The sequence below is a fragment of the Crassostrea angulata genome, chromosome 10 (assembly GCF_025612915.1).
Source record: "Crassostrea angulata isolate pt1a10 chromosome 10, ASM2561291v2, whole genome shotgun sequence".
NCBI classification, from domain to species: domain Eukaryota; kingdom Metazoa; phylum Mollusca; class Bivalvia; order Ostreida; family Ostreidae; genus Magallana; species Magallana angulata.
The window spans coordinates 18,650,744-18,673,571 of NC_069120.1; the positions used below are offsets into that span (position 1 = coordinate 18,650,744).

Below are 22,828 nucleotides of genomic sequence, written 5' to 3' on the forward strand. Positions count from 1 at the left end.
CCGCTTACAACGAGGACGAAAGAGGCGAAAATAAAAGGGGCTAATAAATCCCCGTACATAGTAGGAAATTGTCATTTTCCGCACTTTTGATGCAAATTTAAAAAATGCTACAATAGCGATTTTCCTCAAATGGTAACATGTGACTAGTAATGTCATTTTCTACCTTATTTTTAAAAACATAGGTAATCATAGATTACTAAGCTCACCGAGACGGAGCATCACCCTTATGTGACATCACCTTCATAAGACCACCTTTATCATTTTATATGAAAATCATACTTTATGATCTTGGATATTCATGGATTCTGTTTTGACAAAATATCGTATATCATCTGATAAAATTTTTTTATGATAATCATATGTTCATATGTTAATCAATACAATGATATAAAATTAAATATTGCATCATATTTATAATATATATCATAAAATACAATTAAATACCGTAATAAACAATAATGAGATATGGTATTGTAACGTATGATATGACATTGTATTGTGTTATACCTTATTGTATTTGATCACATAATACAATATCATAAAATATAATACAATATAGTATTATATTACAAGATCATATTACATAATACATCATAACATTGAAACATGATATTATATTGTATGATATAGCATGATATTGTATTGTATGACACTGAAACATATTTGATACATAATATGATATTATATCATATAATACAATATAATTTTGATTCCAACATTGTATCTTATCAAATGATACAATATTATGTGATTAAGTAAAATATTATAAAATACATTATTATATTATTAATACATATTGTATCATATGATACAATTATATATATTACAATATGATATAATACAATTTCATGTGATATGATAATATATCATATAAACCAATATCATATCATACAATATCGTATGATACAATATTATTACTTATTAGGTTAGTTACTGACTCACTACGGAAATATATTGGGTTGATCAATCTCATAGATGGCGAGGCAAAGCCGAGCCGTCTATGAGATTGATCAACCCAATATATTTCCGTAGTGAGTCAGTAACTAACCTAATAAGTGTTTTGTTTTTCCGAGGACTATCAAGCTACATATTCATTCACAAATAGCGGTGATATACGCAAAGCCATGTACAAGATGCCTTACATCTCGTCCAGTTAATCTCATTTAAACTCTTAAAAATTATCAATACCACCTTTCAAATACACTTAAAAAATCTTCGCTTCACCCATATTACTTACAATTCTTGTTGCTATTCAATTTTAAACCTCTGGCTGCAGAGATTTGAGCAAATTTCGACACTGCCATTTTGCTCTGCTCCAGACATAACAATGTGACGTCAATATTCAAAGGGCAACTACTCTAATTTAAAAATAATTCCAAAGGCAACTACTCTAAATATTTTAAGGACTTACTGAACACCATTTCTGTGTTAAATAATATGATATATCGAGATGAGTAGGTGAGGCGGCGGCCAATGACGGCCATATTGCCTAATATAAATCCTCAAAGAACCTACATAGAGATATATGAGGCAATCACGTGCCATGTTTAATCCAATGAAAGTGTGACATTTCAGTCCGAGGGAAAACAATATATAATATTACAATATCATATAATACAATTTCATATGGTATGATTCTATATTACAGAAACCAATATCATATCATACAATATTGTTTGATACAATATTATAGAATATACAATATTGTATCATAGGATACAATATAATATTTTGCAATATCTTATGTATTTGTACCATGTGATAAAATGATAAACTAAAAATACAATATAATATTATACAATATTGTACCATAATATACAATACTATACATCACAATATCATATCATAAAATATCAAAAAAATTGATACAATATCATATCGTATCATATAACTTTTTAAAATATAACATGATATCATATCAAACAATATCGTTTCATATCATACAATACTATATCATAGGAATCATGTTATATCATTTATCAACAAACACATCTATCTATCCAGCAGGTTTGAGTGACGTAGGAGATTTCTTTAGCATCCTTGATAATGGAGATCAGGCTCTGCATCTGAAGCAACCTCTACGTTTATTTATAATAAAGTTAAATCTACTATGCAAGCTATCATCTATTATAAAACATGTGACCTGTTCTAAAAAACTAAACCTCATCCAGCATCCGAAACCTATGGCTCAGATTCAGCACTCAAGCCTGTCTGGTGCATCAGTATCATAAGACACACCATCCATGCAAGTTTGGTGAAGTATGGACCAGCAGTAACTAAGATATTGCTATCAAAGGGCACCTGCAACAAAAACTTTAACCTGGTCCAACAACCTTAACCTCCTCCAGCATCTGAAATTTAGGACCCAGATTCAGCATCCAAGTCTTTAAAGTCCATAAGTAGGTCCAGATGCATCATCCATGCAAGTTTGGTGCAGATAGGACAAGTAATAGCTTAGATACAGGACCTGCAATAAAAACATTAACCAGGTCCGGACGCCGACACCGACGCCACCGCTGACGCCGAGGGTATAACATAAGCTCCCCTTGACTTCGTCTCGGTGAGCTAAAAATAGTACTTAATTCTACTGTCTGGTTTTAGTGGGGGTTACCTCAAAATATCAAAATGCACCAAATTTTGCTACATAATTGGAGTACATGTATTACCAATGTGGATTGGTACAATGGTTTCATTCAGAAATTAATAAATGGTATGGAAACAATTTCATAAAAGGTATAAATCATTCTATTTTACATGAATGCATAAAAATGTGCACAATGAAAACTAAAGTCAGCCTCCTTAAATACCTATACCTGGCATTTCAAATCCTTTTAGTTAATAAATACGAGTAGATTTTTTTAAAAACATTTTATTTTTACTATGTTAAAAGTACTCGTCACATTGAGAATACAATAAATATTTAAACAGTTGAGTGTTAATACAGATACTGTATGTACAATCATCTTTCATATCACATTTAATACACACAGAAAATACTTTTGACATAACTGATGATCAATATTATACAACTTAGTATCATGCCTTAAAATACAATGGATGTTTTGTCTATTAATAAATGACTGCCACCTTCTTTGAAAGCCATGTTGTTTATAAAGTTAACATACATAAAATTTATGTGTCTTTCAATATATACACTGTATATAATATTACAAATTATCTGACCTAAACAAACACATTATACATGTACCTTTAAAAACATTTGTTAATATATAGAGACAACACAATCCTGATACAGTATTATACAATGTCATCAAAGATCAACAATTCATTAAAAGAATTTTAAAGAAGTCTAATAAATAAATCCAAATCAGGAAAAAATCAGGTTTGTTTAAAGGATACTCAGTTTACAAACATACCTATAATATATGCAGTACATGTAATTATATCTCCAAATAGGAAAAATAATTTATTTAACATGTATAATACATGTATATAAAATAAATAAACATGACTTTTGTGTAAAATCACAAAAAATGAATAATGATGTCATTTTTGTAAGATGATTTAGTATACTGTACTTGTTAATTATAATTCCCATTACGTATTGAGCTTAATGTCGAATGATATGCAAAATCAAAAGAAAGAGGATTTTTATCATAACCTCATGTACTTTTTACCTGCATTCAAAGTGATTTGATCCATTTTTAGTAAGGGGGTTTCAATCTGTCCATGTTCTTTGATGAATTTCCATATCATATGATATCATAGATATGGGAATATTAAATGCACTTTTGAGTGGAAACTTAAAAATAATAAATCTGTGTTTGAAATACGTTTTTTTCATTTTTTTATAGTATTTGTTTTTAGTTAATCTTTATGTGAATGTATACCCCTAATGTCGTACAATTTTGTTGTTGAAATGACAGTCATATGTGTACTATACTGAGCCTATTTCTGCTTTAAAAACGTACAATGTAGTATTTAGGATTAGCTGTTTCAAAATACAATGAAACCCCATACCTAAAAGCTCTGTTTTTCATTTTCAATGAGGAGTACTGAAAGTTAAAAAGGTAATAGTGTAAAAAAAAATTTGTATTTCAAACAGTCATCTATTAAAATATCACACATCTGAGGAATCTGTACACAACACAATATGGTACACATCTATATAACTTCTGATAAGTTAACAATAACAATGTACAAACTGAAGATTCAGTTTGGTTGGTTGGTAGACATTTCAACAAAAGCTAGGACATGGGGGTTCTATTGTTATTTTCCCATTACAACTGTTGTAAGTTCTTTATAATCTTCTAGATGGTATGGACAGGGTGCTGTACAGAGGAGGCCGGTGGAAGAATTATGGGTTTTCTATCATTGGGCTGTTGGCCTGTACTTCCTCTTGCGCTCTCTGAAAGATAAACACAAGGTATACATGTAACGTAATCATTGATGGAGAAGATTCTTTGGCCATAGTATTGAATAATACCACAAAACTATTCAAATTAATATCTACATAATAAATAAAACACAAATAAACTAAAATTAACTATATTATGTACAAACACCCACACCATACTTTTTCAGCAAATTTAACATGGGGGAATTTTTGTTTACAAGTATGGCAAAAGTAACACTGCCTACATCATTTCAACTTTATTTATCAACTTTTTCATTTCATTGAGAAATCTGTTTTTCCTTATCTATCTAATTATATCAACATTAAATAGCTTTTGACATTAGAAAAAAGTGTAAAGCAAAGTGCAAATAAGCTCTTGATTAAATAATATATATATAAATAAGCATGATGAACCAAATGCAACTGTTCTATCGGAATGCCATCTGCATTACGTATATAACATTAGGTTTTTAAAGACACATTCACAAAACTAGCTAAATATGTGAGTCATTTATGAGGATTCAGTAGTATCTTTTTTTTTTATCATGGGGCTTTTTCTTCTGACTATTAACAATATGCTCACACTGATACACATTTGATTGATGCCTGAATTTGAATACACTTAAATACATGTACCAATATTTATCAAGAATTTAAAAATCATGCAGCCAAGCAACGTAAAGAAATAACAATTTTTAGAACAAAAGAGTATCTGTCAAAACACCTTTGCTAACTATAGATTTACAAAGAAATGAATACAACAACCCCAACAAGAGAAAACAAACAAAAATGTGGTGCAATATAGGTAGGAACACTATATACATACATGCATGTATATCATTGGGCTCAAGACAAACTGTTCACATTGTGTATAAAGTACAATCATAAAAAAAGTAATGAAATATATTTTGTTCCATTTTATATGGTAGGGTTCCTAAAGCTTAATTATTTATAATGTTCTTTTCCTAAAGCTTACTTCTAAAAAAGAATTTGAAGCATTATGCAATAATGAATTTTAAGTACATGTATTCTCACTACTCAATAATTTATTTGAGGGATTTTAGTCTCTAAACAACAGATCAATGCTTATTGCTTGGATTATTAATGTTTTTTAACAAAATACATGAAAATGTAACTCAAACAGTGGTCCCTAAACATCCCTTCACCTTCACAGACAGTTTGAGTACCAATAAAAAATAAAGTTTCTTTTAAGACTTACTAAGAAACAAAAAAATATTAAAGGAGACTGAATGTGTCAATATGTGGTTATATATACAAAGGGTAATTCTAAGCCACTATGCAACCCTGCAACTTTTGGGTTATGCTTCAGGTTCCAAGCCCTTACCCAGGACATGCAGTCGTACTTACTTGTGGTGTCACAAATTGTACAGGTGTAGAGGGCATTATATCTGGGTGCAATAAGAGTGGTACAGGGGGGTCAGGACTAACATGGCTTTTATGCACCGAGACGTGAGGGTGGTGCCCTACAGCTGAGCAGTAGGGCTGACTAAGATAGTGAGAGAGGGCCATATGAGGTAAAGGGGGCGGGGAATCACCCTCTTCGGTAGACCCCTGGTAGTAGCCTGAAACGGGACCAGTTGATTCATTGTTTAACGAATTCCAGTACATGTATTGTTTATGTTTTAAATTTATACATTGTATGCAGCCATACATAATCTAACTTCATATAAACATGTGTGTGCATGTAAAACAAAAAATAATATAAAGGTATATAAAAAATAATCTCAATTAAACTACATCTACTACTACCTGTTATCTAATACCCGTAAATAGAAAAAACTAAAAGTTTACACAATAGTATGAAATATAATTATTAATTATATTGTGATGTGAAATTCATACCGTGACTATGTTCCTTTACAACAGTAATGCCCTCTAGTGGAACTTCTGGTGGGATCTGAGGGGGAGACAACTCTGGCGAGATCTTTTGCTCATGCAGTGTCTGGGTAACTGGTTCAGCAGTACTAGGAGCAGGCTGAGAGCTTATCACAGGAGTCTCCTCTACAGTGAGTAATAACAACGATATGTTTCAGTTGGTCAAATACATGCATATGCTATGTACATGTACCTTTATTTCAATGAGTAAATATTGCATGTTTGAAAGAAAAATGCTTACTGATAAAAATCAGACAGCTATATAATGACTTTTGTTCATTAATGTAAAAAATATGTCATGAAATGGTTTATAAAATTCAGAACAATAATGATTTATGGAAGGAATTTCAATTTTCCTCATTATACATGTAAGTATATGTATAACAAAACTTTGTGCAGTTTACATTTTATAAACCTTGAAGCAGTAAAACTGTCTAAAGTTATATTTAAATAACTATATGTACGTTTTTAAGATACAAGATCTTTTTTCTCTAGAAAATGGTATTAAATTGTACAAAATGTTGACATTTCATCAAATGAAGTAGTTTAATGCATTTTGGACCCTTGTTACACTGTGGTATATGCAACATGTTAATAAAAAAATGTAATTGATGTAAACAATAAACAAAAAAGCATGTTACAAACTGAAATAAATAATGTATCAAATCACCTGAGTTTTTAGGTTTGAAAAGCTCTTTTTTCAAGTGAGGTAAGAAAGTGTCTATTCTGTCCCACGTGAGTTTCCAGAGCTGTGACTCGCCTCCCTCTGACGTGTGGAATATATTGGCCGTGTCCATTACCAAAAGCATGTTCTTCAAGGACTCTGGTATTGCTTCCAACTTCAAGTTAAAAAAATGCTTGTAAACCCAATACACGGAATTGATTTTATACATATGCAAAAAGTCACTGGTATTAGATTCCTCTAATAAATATTGCAGGAGCAGGCCACTTACCAAAAGATCGCTTTTGTCAGCATGCATATATTTGTCCATAAAATCCAATATTGTTAGCCATAAAGCAGTAAAGGTACTCAAGGACAACAATGGACTCAAGTGTTGGAGGAAAACCTGAAATGGACCACCCAAACTCAATTTATTGTTTAACCTGACCACAGTAACATCTATTGCATTTGTATCATTAACACATGTCCATGTCCATTTAAATAAATTTTATGCATGTACATTGAAAAAAACCCCAACATAATGTCATTTACATTTACATATAACTGGATTTTTCAGTGGGTTGCTACATTTTGCAATCTCATCTCAATTGTATAAAAACTTATTTCTTTATAGCCATCGTTTCAGATATTTCAAAAAAGAAATTCACCAAAAATAAAAGTACATGAATCAAAATGCAAAACTTTGCATGATTGTGCAGAAAAAAGCTATACACTCTATTATTACGGTATGTTGGACCACGTTAGAGAACACACTTTAAAGACCCATTTCATGACCGAATGGTTACTTTAAAAGTAGGCGGGGCCTAATTAAAACTGATGTTAATTACCTGAAGTGACCAGGGTCCGTCAAGCTAGGTGTTAATTGCTATAGATTGCTCAGTCCATTGTTTCTTGTGTGATTAACAAGCAGTATTTTATTGATCTCATACCAGGTAAATTTTAGGGGAAGTGGCTTAAAACGGGGTCTTTAAGAGTAAGAGCATTGTGAGTTGTGATTTCTTTGCCGTTTGTTTACCTTGCAGAGTAGAGTCGAGGCCCTCATCCTGGTCTCCTCCATACCAGACGGGTCCTGAAGGTTGATGTTCTCCAACAGCTTGGTAAGGAGAGGAAATAAAACCTGCAGAAAAAACAGACACATTTTCCAAGGCCACATATTAAAAGTCTATTGAACCAACTTTTTGATGAGGAAAATTCACAATTCCAACAGAATTTGAATCAATTTCATCATTATTCATGGATCATTTATTGTACCAGTCTTCATAATTCATTGTATGTACCTTATTGAAGCAAGCTTCCCATTCTGCTGCAGATAGGGTTTGGAGGTCATGAACTAATAAAGCCCGTTGTAGATAAGTTAAGGCCTGACTTCTAACTTGTCTCCTAGTATCACAGCACAACCTGGCTATACCTAGAGGTTACATCACAAAAAACATTATACATTCTACATTGTACTTATACTGATATTTCATTTCCATATTCTCATAACAAGCCCACTGAACACCATCATTATCATTACTTTTAATGTAACACCAACTAAATGTACATTAGTAACAATAATGACATAGACACAAGACAGATTTGTACAGTTCAATGCATTCACAATAACCATGCACTGATTGGATGTTCGATGCAGAGTAAAGACAAATAATCCCAAAAAATTTGTGTACATGTACAAGTAATTATAATATCTAAATCCTCACCCTGCAACAATGGACACCAGCATTTAATCCACAGTGCACTATGACAAGCATCGATGGATTCTCTTTCTTCCGAACTTTGTTCCTCTTCAGCCCAAGAAGTAAATATTGTAGCAGCACGGGTATGCAGTGTGTGCATAAGATCCAACAGCTGAATTGATAGTGAAGCCAGTCCTCCGGCTGTTCCTTCATCCTCCCCTTCATCATCTGATACACACATGGCTTGAAGATGACTAGGTGAGGATGAAGACTTTTTCATTTTTGCAGCATCCCTTTTAGATTTTTTATGATGATGTTTGTTTTGTACCTTCTGTTGTTGTGCAAAAACATGCACCCTTTTTCTGCCTGAAAACAAAAGAATTTACTTGTACATTCAACTTTACTGCCAAAGTCTGCAAACTTAACATACAGAAAGGCTTAGAGTGATGGTATCCTTATTGCGTGTACTGTGGTTTTATCAATATTCGTTGAATACCAATTTTCGTGGATTTCGTTGTTAAGTTGATCCACGAAATTAAATGTTCATTGAAGTGCAATTCTATTAACATTTTGCATATAAAGGGTCATTGGCCACAAATTTACATATCCTTGAAACTGTGATTTTCATTTTATCCACGAAAATTGATATCCTTGAATATTATTGAAACCACAGTATACTATAAAAGGACATACAGTATGACCTCTATAATGTAAAACAACTGAGTCAAACAGAATTATACCTAGACATTCTTGTCATCAATTCTTTTGTCATACAAAAGTCACATTTCTGAAAAAGAAGCTTGTATCAAAAATGCCTGTCCTAGGTTGAAATTTATAGACAAAATGTCTGAAGGGCCATACTTGCATTTTTTACATTTTTCCATGAATGCCTTTCCCTCTACCATAATGTAAAAAAGATCACACCTGTACATAAAAATGGGATTTTAACGTATCACAAACTACATACCTCCATTTACACTGGCCTCAACGAAAGCTCGTATACAGTGAACACAACTCTCAAAGTTAAGTGGAGTGACATGTGCTGCATCTCGGACAAGGAAAGCAAGGGTCTCTGATGACTTAAGCAGGGCCCTACTGTCACAGTAATGGAGGTCCTCATTCAGCTCAATGCTGTACTGATTAGGAACCAACTTGGGAATGCTCACATGGGTATGCTCCTCACGGGGTGCGTGTTGAGTGTCCTTGTTCACCTACAATAGATGTACACAGGTTTGTGTCAAAAGACTGTGTAAAGACATCAATTTTATCAAAATTAAGACATTAACATTTTGACTAAAATTTGAGATCTAGCAAACACCTCATATCATTATTGTGGTACACATATACCTTCCTCTTTCATACACCAGCAAAATGGAACAATATTATTTGAGCAAAAGGAAGCTAATTAAAACTAATTTTTACCAGAAGCCAGCTGCCATTGTCAGGAATGGGTCTAATTTCTAGAGGGGAGGGGCTTCTTTGTGCTGACATCTGCCTGTCATAGCTGATCTCACTGTCAGAGGTGTATCCTCTGTCACTGAAGTTGTCACCGACAGAAGCACTGGGTAATTCACTGTCACTCTGGGCACCTACAAGCATTTAAAAATAAAAATGAATCGAGAAATGTTGAAAATATTTAACAGTGAGGCTTTTGCTGCATAAACTGCTTTTACATTTATAAATGTAAACATCAATGCATATAATGCACAATTAAATAAAATTGCAGCATGTAAATGTGGGCTTTCAAACCACTTTAATATTCCACAAGTTTTTTTACTGACCTGCATCACTGATAGCCTCTGACATTTCTATCCCTGGACACACCTGCAGTAGGGGTGGGGGGTTAGCACCTGCTCCCACAACCTCCAGCAAAGTAAACAAAGTGAACCAGTCCTGGCTTGTGTGAATATTTGCAGCATTTGTCCTCAGAAGCTCGTGAAGAGCATAAGAAATCTGCCTGGTGCATGAATGAATTACTGCAGGTTTCATCATTAAGAGGATGCGTAGAGATGTAAGGACCTGTGGTGCCACCTCTTCTCTACGTAACAGTCTAATGGCCAGACGCAGAAGTCCCACCACTGCTCGCTCCACCAAGAATGTGCATTCATTGGAGTTCACTATCAAGTTGTATAAATGATCTCTCACATTCTGCCATACTGGAACCACTCGATCCCTGAAAACCAAGAAACAGCAAATAATATAATAACTTGTTAATAACCACCATGCAATACCAGTATGAATCTGAGGTCAATTATAAATTGACTACAGAAATATTCCTTTTTGAGGGAATCTATACCCAGTCTGGTCTTATTCATACCTGTTTTGTAGAATGACTTTGATCAAAAGTTCAAGGAAGAACACTGCTGCATCTTCATCAAATTGTAATTCTGAATTATGAACCTCTGGACCTTGAGAGGCAAATACCTGTGCCTAAAATTGAAGAAGTTTGCACACATTAATTTTATAAAATGAATAAAGTTACACATACAGTGTATATATACATTTACAGGCTATACACTAATGATGCATGATAATAATTGCCAAAGAGAGGTATTCAGTAGTATAAGCTATGATTGTTTATACAGAATTAACACAAGCTTAAAAACATGTGTCTTGCTTTAATGAGCTCCTGAAGCGAGTCCTCTCTCAAGAACTTGCTGTCCAGAATTAACTGTTCTAGGTGACAGTCTCTGATACAGCTTTGAGCCTGCTTGGAGGCCTCCTGTTCCTCGGGGGTAGGGCCTTTGTTTGTGGCTGGCTCAGAACTGAAGTAGGAGTAGAAGCTACTGAACACACCCTCAGACCTGCAAAAGAAGAAAGCAATACTATGTAAACTTGTGAACATTTGAACAGGTGGCCAATAATAACCATCGTCTATTAATTAAAAAACATTGCAAACAACAACAAACTTGTATAATATTGCATGTCATGTATAATGTAGTTTTCTATCCATTTGCATGAATTAAAGCACCTCTTGAAAGAGTTTTCTTATACATGTACCTCTGAGCAGCTGTTATCTCCTCTCTTACAATGCATATTTTTCCAGAGCTGTCTACAAAATCTTCCACCTGTTTAAAAAGCAAAACTTTTGTTTTTAATTCTTAACAAATATTTAAAAAAAATATTTTTTGAAGGTCTTTACAATGTCTCTTCATCCATCTGTAACATGAGTGTGGAAATCTCTTGGTTGGTTTGCTCCATTCATACAATAAAATGCTTTCTTTTGTGATTCATGCGTGATATGAGGGTGGCAACATTGAAGAAAAAATACATAACCCGCATTAGCGGGTTATTTAAAAATTTCCTGCAATGATCGCTGGACACATGTTTCTTTTTCACTGAAGAATCTATTAAATGCCACCAAGCCAATCTGACAGATTTCATATACATTTGGCAAGAAAAATTTTAAAATCATAATCATAGCACTTAAACTTGGCATAAAATAGCATACCAAGCCTTAGATTTGTAAGAGATTAATCTAGCAAACTATTTTTTGATCTGTTTATTGAGGCTTGAATCTGATTGGCTAACATTTTTAAGTTGAAAAGTCACTCCTTGTACATGATGTTGGTTGATCTTGTATAGCATAGCCCTATAGCAGAGATGAGGGGATTTACAAGTCTTATTTTAATTAGATTGATTGTCTAACCCTCTGCTTTCCTTATTTAGCTGAAAATATGTTGGGAGAAAAGAACAAATGAAAATTGAAAAACTTACTTCAATTAACCCTTTTGGTAACAATTTGGCACGATACAGTTGAAGCATACAGTCCAGTATGTTTTTCCATCCCTCCCTCAATATGTCACCATGGCGATGAGCTAGCCCAAACACTGTTCGAGCTGCCAGCTGAGCTTTGTTATTGCTCCCGAACATCACAGGGATACTCTCAGGACTCTGTGAATAATGTGATTAATTGAAAATGTAAAAAAGATCATGAGGAATACTCAATATCAAAAATGTAACATTAAGTTTTCTTTACTAACCTCTGCAGAGCTGAGAAGAGTTGTGAATTTACACAAAGATATGACTAGGTTATCAAACACATCACTCATTCCATAGTGAGCTGATATCATTGCACATTTCCTACAGGAGAAAATCAGAACACATGATTTACAAATAATTTAACATTTCAAGTCAAACAGTGTAACCCTTAAACAAGGATCTTTATTATTACAGGCGATGGAATATGGCTATAGACGAAAGTATATGTACATCGCTATAGCAGAAAGTATGTTTACATATGTACGTGTACTGTACATACCTAAATCCTGCAATTGCTTTCTGAATGATTGACTCATCTGAGCTTTTGTCAAACACAAAAGACAAAGCTGCAACTGTTGGGCCCCAAATAAGAGTGAACAAGTCATGGTCGAATGATCCAGAGGGAACATGGAGGAAAAATCCATCTTTAGTAGTGCCTCTCTTCAACAAAACCTATAACACAACCATACTTGTGGTTCAGCACTTTCAAGGGTTACATATTTTTCTAAAAATTCATAAAGATCTAGATCTACACTGTCCATGTATGATTTTCAACTATCATGCAACTTCTAGTGAATTAATAAGGTTTCATGGATGATACAAATTTTATAGATTTCTTGGTTTACTTAACCATTCATCTATGAAATTACCATCCCAAGAAAATGTCAATTTTGAAAAATCTACAAAATGTTTTTAAATACTTACCTTCCAGAGATAATTTTCACGGACTAAACCTGTGTGTTCTGCAGGCATCACTATTTCATCACTCCTTCAAAGGAAAAAAAAATAATGTACGTGTATATGTCATAAGGAAGCATCACCATATCATTAAAATTTTAGTGGTCCAAGGTTTTTGAGTTATTTTTTTATTCATTTAATAAATTTTTGTAAGTGTTAAAAAGCACATAGGTAATGCACAAATAACACGTTTAATAGGTGCACACAATGGACATCATTTCAGCAGCAAACAATAAAACTATTGTTATTTCTGAAGTTCAATGGTAGCATTATACAACTTACTTAATTGCATTGTAAATCTCCTCCAACATGTCCTGATCAAATTCTGCTCCACCATTACATTTTGTCAAGTTTTTCTTGAATTCCTATTAAGTATGGACCATATTGAAATTACATTATTCTTTGTATCAAACACTGTATATTAATATGTATACTCGTACAATCATATTTTTTCCCTTGAAAAACATTTCAATGAATTTATTTTCTTTGATTCTGTACTGTGTTTGACAATTTTCCACAATTATACTACAGAGCAGCTTATACTGTTCAGTACATTCAATTTTACTGTAGACTCCTAATTAAACGCAAGGAATTAATATCCGCGTAAAATTGCAGCCCTTGCAGATTTTGAAATCTTGCTTTTATTTTTCAAACTTATGTAAACTAACTTAAACTATGATAATAATTTGTGGTTTGCAGTTTTATATTCAGGCGAAAAAAGTTAGAATGCCGAATTATGTCCTTGCCTAGAATAAGGAATCTACAGTATATTGACACAGTGTGTACATGTATATAGATTTTGAATTTTCTGAACGGCAGATCTTGGTACCTACCGCCACTGTCATTGGAATGTTCTGCTTCTTTGCATTGTGGTTATGCTGATCCACATTTAACATGATAATAGCGTATGTCAGGGTAAATGCAGCATCCACATTGGCGAATGGCTCAGCATTACTTTTCTGTAATTTTCAACATCAAAAAATAATATATACTGATTAAATGATAAATATATAACATTAAATAGTTTTGGATCAGATACTTTGACCAAAATAGATCTTTATTTTTAATCACTCACATGCCAGTGGTCTGAAAAGTGCTCTATTAGGTAAGAGATAACAGGGGCTTCCCCAGGTAAACGGAATGCTTCCAGGTACTGTCTCAGCGCCTCATCCACTCGGAGATCCTCAAAGTTAAATGACCTGCAACAGTTCAATTCCATCATTATATGCGTTCAATGACAAAATCCTTCATTTATTCATATACATGATATTTAGTAGAGAGAAGTTTTCAAGTACTGCACATATAAATGCAAGGTATATGCCATAAATAAGGAAAAAACCATCATGTATTTCACAGGTACAAATTAAACGAAGAATCGTGACATTGCCAAAGAATCATGTAAGTTAATACATTCTACCCAAAGAATACTGGAACAGACTTACTTAACAAAAGCTTCCAGGACTTTGTGGTTGGATTTCTTGGCTACATATTCTCCAATCATAGCTTTATCCAGTCTGGGATTCTCCTTCAGGAATGTGACCACCTCCCCAGGATCCAAGGGATCAGACAACAATCCCTGCTCCTGGAGGAAGGTGATCCCTTTAATAGGCTTGGTGTTAAACTGTTCTGTTCCTGTGTAGTAAAGCTGGTGAAAGAAAAATATAGGACTTTGAGTTTTAGTTTGGTTATTTACATAGAATTAAAGACCTAACTGATACAATTTCAAGCAATTTCATATATATGTACATAGGTACATTTAATATGTTTAAAAGGTTGGATAAAATCAATTTTTTGCTGAAGTCCTTTGTAGACACACCTTTTTCTTATGTTTAATAGTTGCAATATCCTCTACTGAGGGAATTGGAGCAGACACTTTCATTCTGTTCTGTCGAAAGGATTGAGTTTTAGTCACAGGGTCCTTATGTTTAGGTTCCTCTTTTAAGTTTTCTGTAAAATAAAATACAAACTTTTGACACTGTAGAAATTCACACAACTGACCAAATTATAGCAGGCTCTCCAAGTATAAAATATGTACACACCAATATATGATACATGTACAAGCTAGCTGAATGTTGTTTTTTTTTAATAAAATCATCAATACATGCACATGTATTTGCAAATATTTCTCCTAATGTACATTGTAAATCAAGATAATAAATCATTACTACATCAAATTTCACTTTTCCTCTGTATTAAATTTTAGTCAGGTAGACAGTGGGACTTACCCTGAGTCTGGTCCTTACTGAGGAGTTTCTGGGCCATGACATAGCCAGTAGTGGGGGGACTGGGTACAGAGGGCTCAGGGACACTCTCCTCCACCCCGGTCACAGCTGATTGATCAGGCTGTTTACCTGCAACAGGTGTGTACAAATGCAACTCTCTTAACATTTGTCAATACATTTATTTTAAAACATAAAATTAAACAAGGTTTGTACAGGGAACATACATATAATGAATTCATGCATGTAGCAAAATCAGTATTACCAGACAGGCAGTATTTTTCAAATCTTAGTTTTGTACAGTACTCTCATCAGATATAACAAACTAAAATCATAACAAATGAAAATTTGCGAGGGTTGCATCTCACGATTCTATGTTGATAAATTCCTCGCATTTAATAATGAATCTACAGTACTGATAAGGTCCCTACCGTCTACTCCTAGTTTGTTGGTACTCAGTATTCTGCTGTGACAGTGCTGCTCAATACTGTCCACCACAGTCAGCAGGGCATCCAGAGACAGAAGGTGTGTGGAAAACAGGCCTTGCACAGGAAACGCATTCTGGAACCAAAATACAAATACTGTTTTTCTTCGATCTTGAAAAGCCTCAAAAGCATACTACATGTGATAATTAAACAATCAACTTCAGCAAGGTTGTAAAAGCAATAATTATTACATTTTCCCCATTAACATTAATATCATTCATATATAGTAGTTTAGTTACTGATAAGTTGATGTCTCTGTACCTTAGATAAAAGTTTTGTAAGATTTTTCAAGTTAGAACAACTTCAGCAAAGTTGGTAAAAGCAGTAATTTTTTTCCACATTAAACATGAATCTTATTCATATACATTGTAACAGTAATTTATTTACTGATGATTTTGTACCTTAGATAAAAGTTTGGTAAGATCTTCAAACAGGTTAGAGCAGTATAAATCACAGTCATAGTTAAGGTACAGTTCTGTGACCAGACCAGGAATTCTCCACAGTTGAACAATGGACTCCAGGGCAATCTCACGTATATCATACGAGATCCTCGGGGACTCGGACACAATGATGTCTGTGAGCTTGGTCAAGTAAAACTGTATAAAACACAAACAAAATATCCTAAAATTATGATTTTTTATCAATAGTATACAATTTGATAACTCATCTGGACAATATTAAAGTACATGTAATGTACATGGATATGGTCTGCCATCTGCACGTTAAGGTAATGTGTTTGTATGAAATACATTAGCATTGAGTTTAATTATCCTTTACCTCGAGTTGAAGCTTGAGGTGACTTCGGATGGACTCAAACAACAAGAAACAAACTCGGAGGGAAGCTGAGAACAGGGAGAGCCTCTCAGACTGCAACAGCTGGAAAAAAATTTTAAATTAAAGTACATAACAATGTATCAGGTATCAAAGCTTTTTTTACTTACTACTCATCTTAAGGTGTCAAATTGATGAAAATTGATCAATCATGACTTATTACAAACACAATATGCTGAAAATACATGTTTCTCCTTGCCTTTAACTAAGAAATCAAAACCCAACCCCAAAAGTGGGTTTGTATCTATGGTAATCATATCTTATCTCCTTTATTTGAGTTCATCAGTTTAAAAATGTTAATCAAACCGGGAATTTGAATATTTAATAGTTGTTAATAATTCTACAGTATGCCCATCATGCCTCTAAAATGTACCAGAAAGAGGTGTCGACACATTTCATCCTTGACTAGATACAAAAGAGAATTGTATCGGCCGATATGGTCTGCACCCGACTCTAGTGCTACTGACAGCAGACTGAGGCCCATGTGAATCATTACATCTGTGTTGTGACGGTCCAAGGGATTGGTCAGTGAGATCAGGAATCGAAACAATTCACGCACACATGGCAAACCATATGGCAATAATGGTCCAGAGCCTACAAGTTATCATCACAAAAACTCAGATATTAATATATCCTTCAATAAAGACTCACTTTACATATTTGAAATTGTATTTCACAGGCTGTGAAAAACTTTACCTTTGTTAAAAAAAATTGAAACATAATTCACAATGAATAAACACTTCACCTGATACATGAACATTTACATTCTCCACATAAATACACCATTATTTTTCTTTCATAAATGTTAGAAAGATTTTGATTTTTCCAAGTTAAAGAGTTATTCCTGCTTAACCCATCATCAAGCTGTTGCCTACCTTCTTTATGGTGGTGGTGAGGGGTGAACCTGACCCCCTGGGGATTGACAATCTCATCCACAGCCGCCGCTGATTCGGCATTCTCTGCTGTACTGTGTACAGACTCGGTATCCTCCGACTGTAAACTAGCACGATCAGCCTCTCCATACATGTAAGTATCAGAGCTCTTCTGTAATGAATAATCTAGATTACACCAAAGATATCAATATATTAAATGCTTTTACTTGTACATTTTCTAGTTGTAAATCCTTGTAAAATGTGTATTGATGAATGATACAAAGCTGTTAATTTTACCACCTTTCATTGCAATGGAATTGCAAATTTATAAGTTATAAAATAATCAATAAATAAAAAATTAGTTATCTTACTTGTGATGTTTCTACACCATCTGCGACTGATAACACAACTTGTGGGGTGGATCCAGAATTTTCTACATTTATATTGATATTATTGGAATCCCCTGATAAACTTAGGGTTTCCTTGTCAGTGTTTTGATGCTCTGAATAATCGGAGGAAACTTGTGCAGCCTCTTCATCCATTGCTTTCTGTATCAACCAAAACACAAATTGAATAATTTCACAAATTGTTTCGTTAAAATACAACCAAATACAGTATCTTTATTAATGTAAATGCCTGCTGTCAATACCTGGAACTGTTGACTGATGTCAATTACTCCGCCTTCCCCTGGAGAAGCAGGTGTGGTAGCTAGTCTCTCACTAGGGGCATTCACATACTCTAGCCCCTCTGGGACTGAGGGGGGATCCTGGCCCTCTGACAGAGCCCCGTAAGACGACACATCCTGACCCCCAGACACATCTTCCCTTGAGCTAGAAATGTTTTCAGACTCCTGTATCGTAGCCGATAGATTTTCCTGTGGTTTGGACTTGGGCCGTTTAGGCCTGGGTTTTGGGGATCTCTTTTTTCTTCCCATCCGTGATGGATCAACTCCTCCTGTTCTCATCTTCAGCTGTTATTAAAAATGAAGTATAGCAAAATCGTATTGAATTCTAATCAGTGGCTTTGGTACACATATAGATATGTACATGTCTTTGTAATGTCAATGCAATTTAAATAATGCTGTCAACTTTTATCAGCTGTTACTTTGTTTAACAAATAATTGATCTATAATGGTTTGCAAAGACAGCGGAAGCCTCATAACATTAGTATCATTCACAATAACTTGCAACATTGTAAATACTTGTTTCTTGCAGATTATCAAAGGTTGATTTACAAAATCCTGATTTTTTATTAGTAACCATAGAACAAGATAAAAAATTCAAATGTTCAAGTAATTCCCAACATATTTTTTTAACATTGCAAAAGACCATAAATTTATCCTCCTGCCACCTCACTTTTCTGCATTGTTAATCACATGTTCTTGGTATTTTACAGAATTTAATTGAAAGAACTACATTTAAGACCCTATATGTTATTTGAAGTTGAAAATAAATACTTCATCAAATTAAGCACAAACTTTTCTTCAGGGACCTACTAGTAGGTAAAGTATTTATACCTTTTTCATGTTGGCTACCCACTTTGGATCTTCTTTAAACTGTGGTAATCTTGAAAATAAAAGCTGTACCATGTCCATGAGAGTGTGTTCTGCAGACTTCCGTAGTAGTTCTAAATAAGAAAAGCCAACCATCAATTCAACATCAATAATTCTTCACTTTCAAATAATAATCCAATGCTTCTCAATAATTAATCAGATTGTAATAGTATACATGTACTTTTATTCACATCAAAGCTAGAAATTTACATGACTGTATGCAAGAATGTGTTTCAACAATACCACCAATAGTCTCTTTTAAAATTCTAATATTCTTCTAGCAAAGCAAATTTCATCTACTCACCACTTAGCCTCATTTCAAAACATATACGGAAACAAGACTGCATGATTTCACACACTGACTCATTGGTGAGCAGTATGCCAGCTGGTGCTAGCAACAGAGTGCGTAAAACCTAGAAAAGACCCAAGTGAACAATTATTAAGTACCAGTAATCAAATTATCAATACATTCATGGACAATAAAAAAAAAACTACAATAGTCCATGGGGAAAATCCTAAAAACTCAGTCTTACATGTAGAATTCTCATGAGAACAACTTCATCCGATCCTGGATCTGTGCCTACGAATCTTGCATGTGTGACTGCGTCCGCAATATTTTCAATGGCTGCAGGTGCTGTTTCAAAAGATGAATCTAGAGGAGAAAAAAATGTTGACAGCATTTTAATTTTCTGAAATATGTGAGACTACATGATCATAATAGAATTTAATTTGAATCAACATCACAGACTTGGACACTCTTGGTGACTTCAAAATATTTCTTTGATTTCTTACCAACTAGACCATAGGACAAAAATTTGTTGACCGACGTCAGAGCAAGACCTGTAATTGGTCCAGTTGTGTCTTCTGACCTGATCACCTCCAGGAAGGGTCCCAAAAATGCATTTGGCTCAATCTCATCTAAATCTAAATAAAACAAATCAAAATGACTAGCTCCTTAGAGTTGAAAACCACTGTAAAATGAGGATAAACTGAAAAATCATTATAAAAATATCAAGTTCACCATTTCTATATGATTAATTATGTTTTTGAATTTTTTAAGTTTGGATAAGGAAATGCAGATATCATTTAATTTAACATAAAAATCTGTCTGAAATCGATTTCCTTTTATTTCGATCATTAATCACAACCAATTTAAATGCAAAAACTTGAAATATTTCACTGATAAAAAAGAAATGTATGTATATGAATGTGCATGTGAAAGATCCATGTAAAAAAAAAATAGATAAGAAATCAAAACTATACCTGATATGTTGTTCAGTATGTCCTTTAGTTGAGAAAAACTGCTCAAAAGGGGGTCACTTTCTTCATCCTTTGAATAAAAAAATACATACAAACCAGCTCAGACATAGGTGATGGTATATATACTAAGAAGGATTTTGCACAAAGATCTACTCTAATACTCATCATATAAAATCCTTTTAGCTAGAGTATGAGGAAATGGAGAAAGAGGGAGTATGTTTAAGAGATACATTTTCAAGTTTCAGCAGAGGTCATCTATGACTTGACCCTATAAACTTGTTCAAGGCCACTCCACATTTATTTTTACTCAAAGACACTTTGAGGGTAAACTTTGAAGCAGAATGGGCCAAAGGTACAGAAATTAGATTCTGGAAAAGTGATATCAGATGGAGAAATAATAAAAGGACAGCAAGACATTGAACAGATGCTGTAAATCAACTTTTATTCACAATGACAGTAATTTGCAATTAACTTCAGATAAACTGGTTTGCGACAACTAATGTTTGCGACCAAGCCTTATCCAGTCCCATTTGTTATAAATACCATACAGTATGAACTGGTGTGGTTGCCCACATGTGCAATGTTATAACATACACAGGAAAATGGTCTACAATTATCAAGGATTTTTTAAGTATTTGTGCCTGGATTTCAGTCTGTCTTAAATTGCTTCGTTGTTCATTGCATGGATATTCCTTGCCAGTGCAGTGGTTTGCGATGAGAAATATTTGCGATGATGATGCTCATGCGAGTCTTGCAAAAAATTTTTGCACACGAATAAAATTTGGTTTACAGTTAACTGATCATATAAGGGTTTCAACAGAGTGAGGTTCAACAAGGAATATGCAGTGATAAAAGTCAGCCAACAGAGTGTTTTCTGAACTTCTAATCTCGTAACATACAGGGAAAATCATTTTCATGACAAAGTACCTCACAGTCATAAACAAATCTACGAACCTGTTGTGTGTGATTTACCCATCGGGAACTTCTCTTCATTGCTGTCACAACAAGACTAATCTCCCCTTGGATGATGTAGATTCCATTCTGTGGCCTACCCATCCTGAGAAACTAATAAAATGGAGTCAAAATTTCAGCAATAATTACCAGGGTAATGAGCAAAACATACCATAATAAAAAAACAAACCAACAACTGGAACTTTATATCTAGATTTTCTTTCAGTTTCTTTCATCACACATAAAAATCTACAAAGTACTGTAGATTTTAATGAATCAATTATCTATAAAAAAAGATCAGGTTATCAAATACAAAAGTAAAACTTGACAAACTGCTGATGGCATACCAGTATATTATTACTGTATCATATAGTCAATATTTTTACTCTTTCTTCTTGTTATTCCTGTAGTCTGAATAGTGCTTTAGCAGAAGGGACTTAAATGAATGCCATAGATGCATTAGGGTGCCTTGACACTTCACGATGGTGCAGCAGCCCTAATACTTGAGCCTTATGCCCTAACAGGTGCCCCAACTAAGGAGCCTTATGTCCTTATGAGAGGCCTAATGGTTTAGGTGTTAGGTAATGAATATAAAAAGAGAGACTGTGTAAGTAGTAACAAGTAACAAGAGGCGGAGTACATTAATTGATGTACTGATTTTACTTGTTCTTCCAATACACTTGTCAGCTGCTTGTTACAAAAGAAATTTGGGTTTGTCTTTGTTATGTCCAGAAACATATATGGGTTCTAAATACAACACAGATTCCATAGTATTTGTGACGCAGTAGCAAGGGGATCACTTTAAAAGCATTGACTCAAGTACCAATGAAAAATGTAGCAATTGATGAGTACATATTTTTTTATATCGATATATAAAAATCATGCTAGTTATTGTGCCAAACCATTTCATGATATTCTTTTCGTTGCTTACTTTCCTCAGAGAGAAATCTTAAAAAATAATCCTTTATGGTGAAATATTTTCTGAATGTAGCTACATTACCTGGCAACTCTGTGCAAGTTTGATACGAGAACGAAGCCAAAAAGACAGTCGGTCATAGAACAACAGATTTTTTGCTTTCTGGTTTGTTTTCTCCAATTTATCTTCCTAAGATGAATTCTATACGTTGAACAGTATTAAATACATAACATACCTTGTTCTCAATGTGTCAAATATTCATAATAATTGAGAAAGTCGGTTTTGGTGAGGCGATCAAAATGACGTGTATTGAGTTGACATTTTGATCTTAGACACAAAAGAGCTGCAGATAAAGGGGAGTAACTGGAATACCAGTGCGGTTTTTTTTTTTTCATTTTGAGTTTTTTTTTTT

General features: G+C 33.8%; 1 protein-coding gene across 2 annotated transcripts; it reads right to left on the reverse strand.

The window, feature by feature from the left end:
* Positions 1-2,853: 2,853 nt before the first annotated feature.
* On the reverse strand, positions 2,854-22,748 carry LOC128166204 (Golgi-specific brefeldin A-resistance guanine nucleotide exchange factor 1-like). Of its 2 annotated transcripts, XM_052831208.1 has the most exons (38): positions 22,652-22,748; positions 21,504-21,614; positions 20,553-20,619; positions 20,082-20,213; positions 19,823-19,941; positions 19,594-19,702; positions 19,254-19,363; positions 18,387-18,707; positions 18,109-18,285; positions 17,741-17,909; positions 17,239-17,459; positions 16,812-16,910; positions 16,436-16,630; positions 15,981-16,110; positions 15,556-15,681; positions 15,147-15,277; positions 14,773-14,975; positions 14,406-14,529; positions 14,164-14,289; positions 13,613-13,695; positions 13,298-13,361; positions 12,873-13,045; positions 12,595-12,694; positions 12,329-12,505; positions 11,612-11,679; positions 11,229-11,415; positions 10,929-11,041; positions 10,393-10,784; positions 10,034-10,200; positions 9,579-9,822; positions 8,636-8,977; positions 8,213-8,343; positions 7,951-8,052; positions 7,207-7,320; positions 6,924-7,092; positions 6,221-6,379; positions 5,726-5,940; positions 2,854-4,369 (listed from the first exon to the last, which is right to left on the reverse strand). In XM_052831208.1, the coding sequence occupies exons 2-38, from the start codon at positions 21,603-21,605 to the stop codon at positions 4,319-4,321; spliced, it is 5,712 nt and encodes a 1,903-aa protein (XP_052687168.1). In that variant the 5' UTR covers positions 21,606-21,614; positions 22,652-22,748; the 3' UTR covers positions 2,854-4,318. The 2 variants fall into 2 exon arrangements, with proteins under 2 accessions (XP_052687168.1, XP_052687169.1); XM_052831209.1 differs by lacking the exon at positions 5,726-5,940.
* Positions 22,749-22,828: the final 80 nt, after the last annotated feature.

What these genes read in the sequence shown, in the direction of transcription:
- LOC128166204 (XM_052831208.1), bottom strand. Translation starts at nt 21,605, where the DNA reads ATGGGTAGGCCACAGAATGGAATCTACATCATCCAAGGGGAGATTAGT. An exon ending in CAACAAACTAGGAGTAGACG is followed by an intron (nt 15,682 to 15,980) that starts GTAGGGACCTTA and finishes CACCTGTTGCAG; the next exon opens with GTAAACAGCCTGATCAATCA. An exon ending in GAGATTTACAATGCAATTAA is followed by an intron (nt 13,362 to 13,612) that starts GTAAGTTGTATA and finishes TTTCCTTTGAAG; the next exon opens with GAGTGATGAAATAGTGATGC.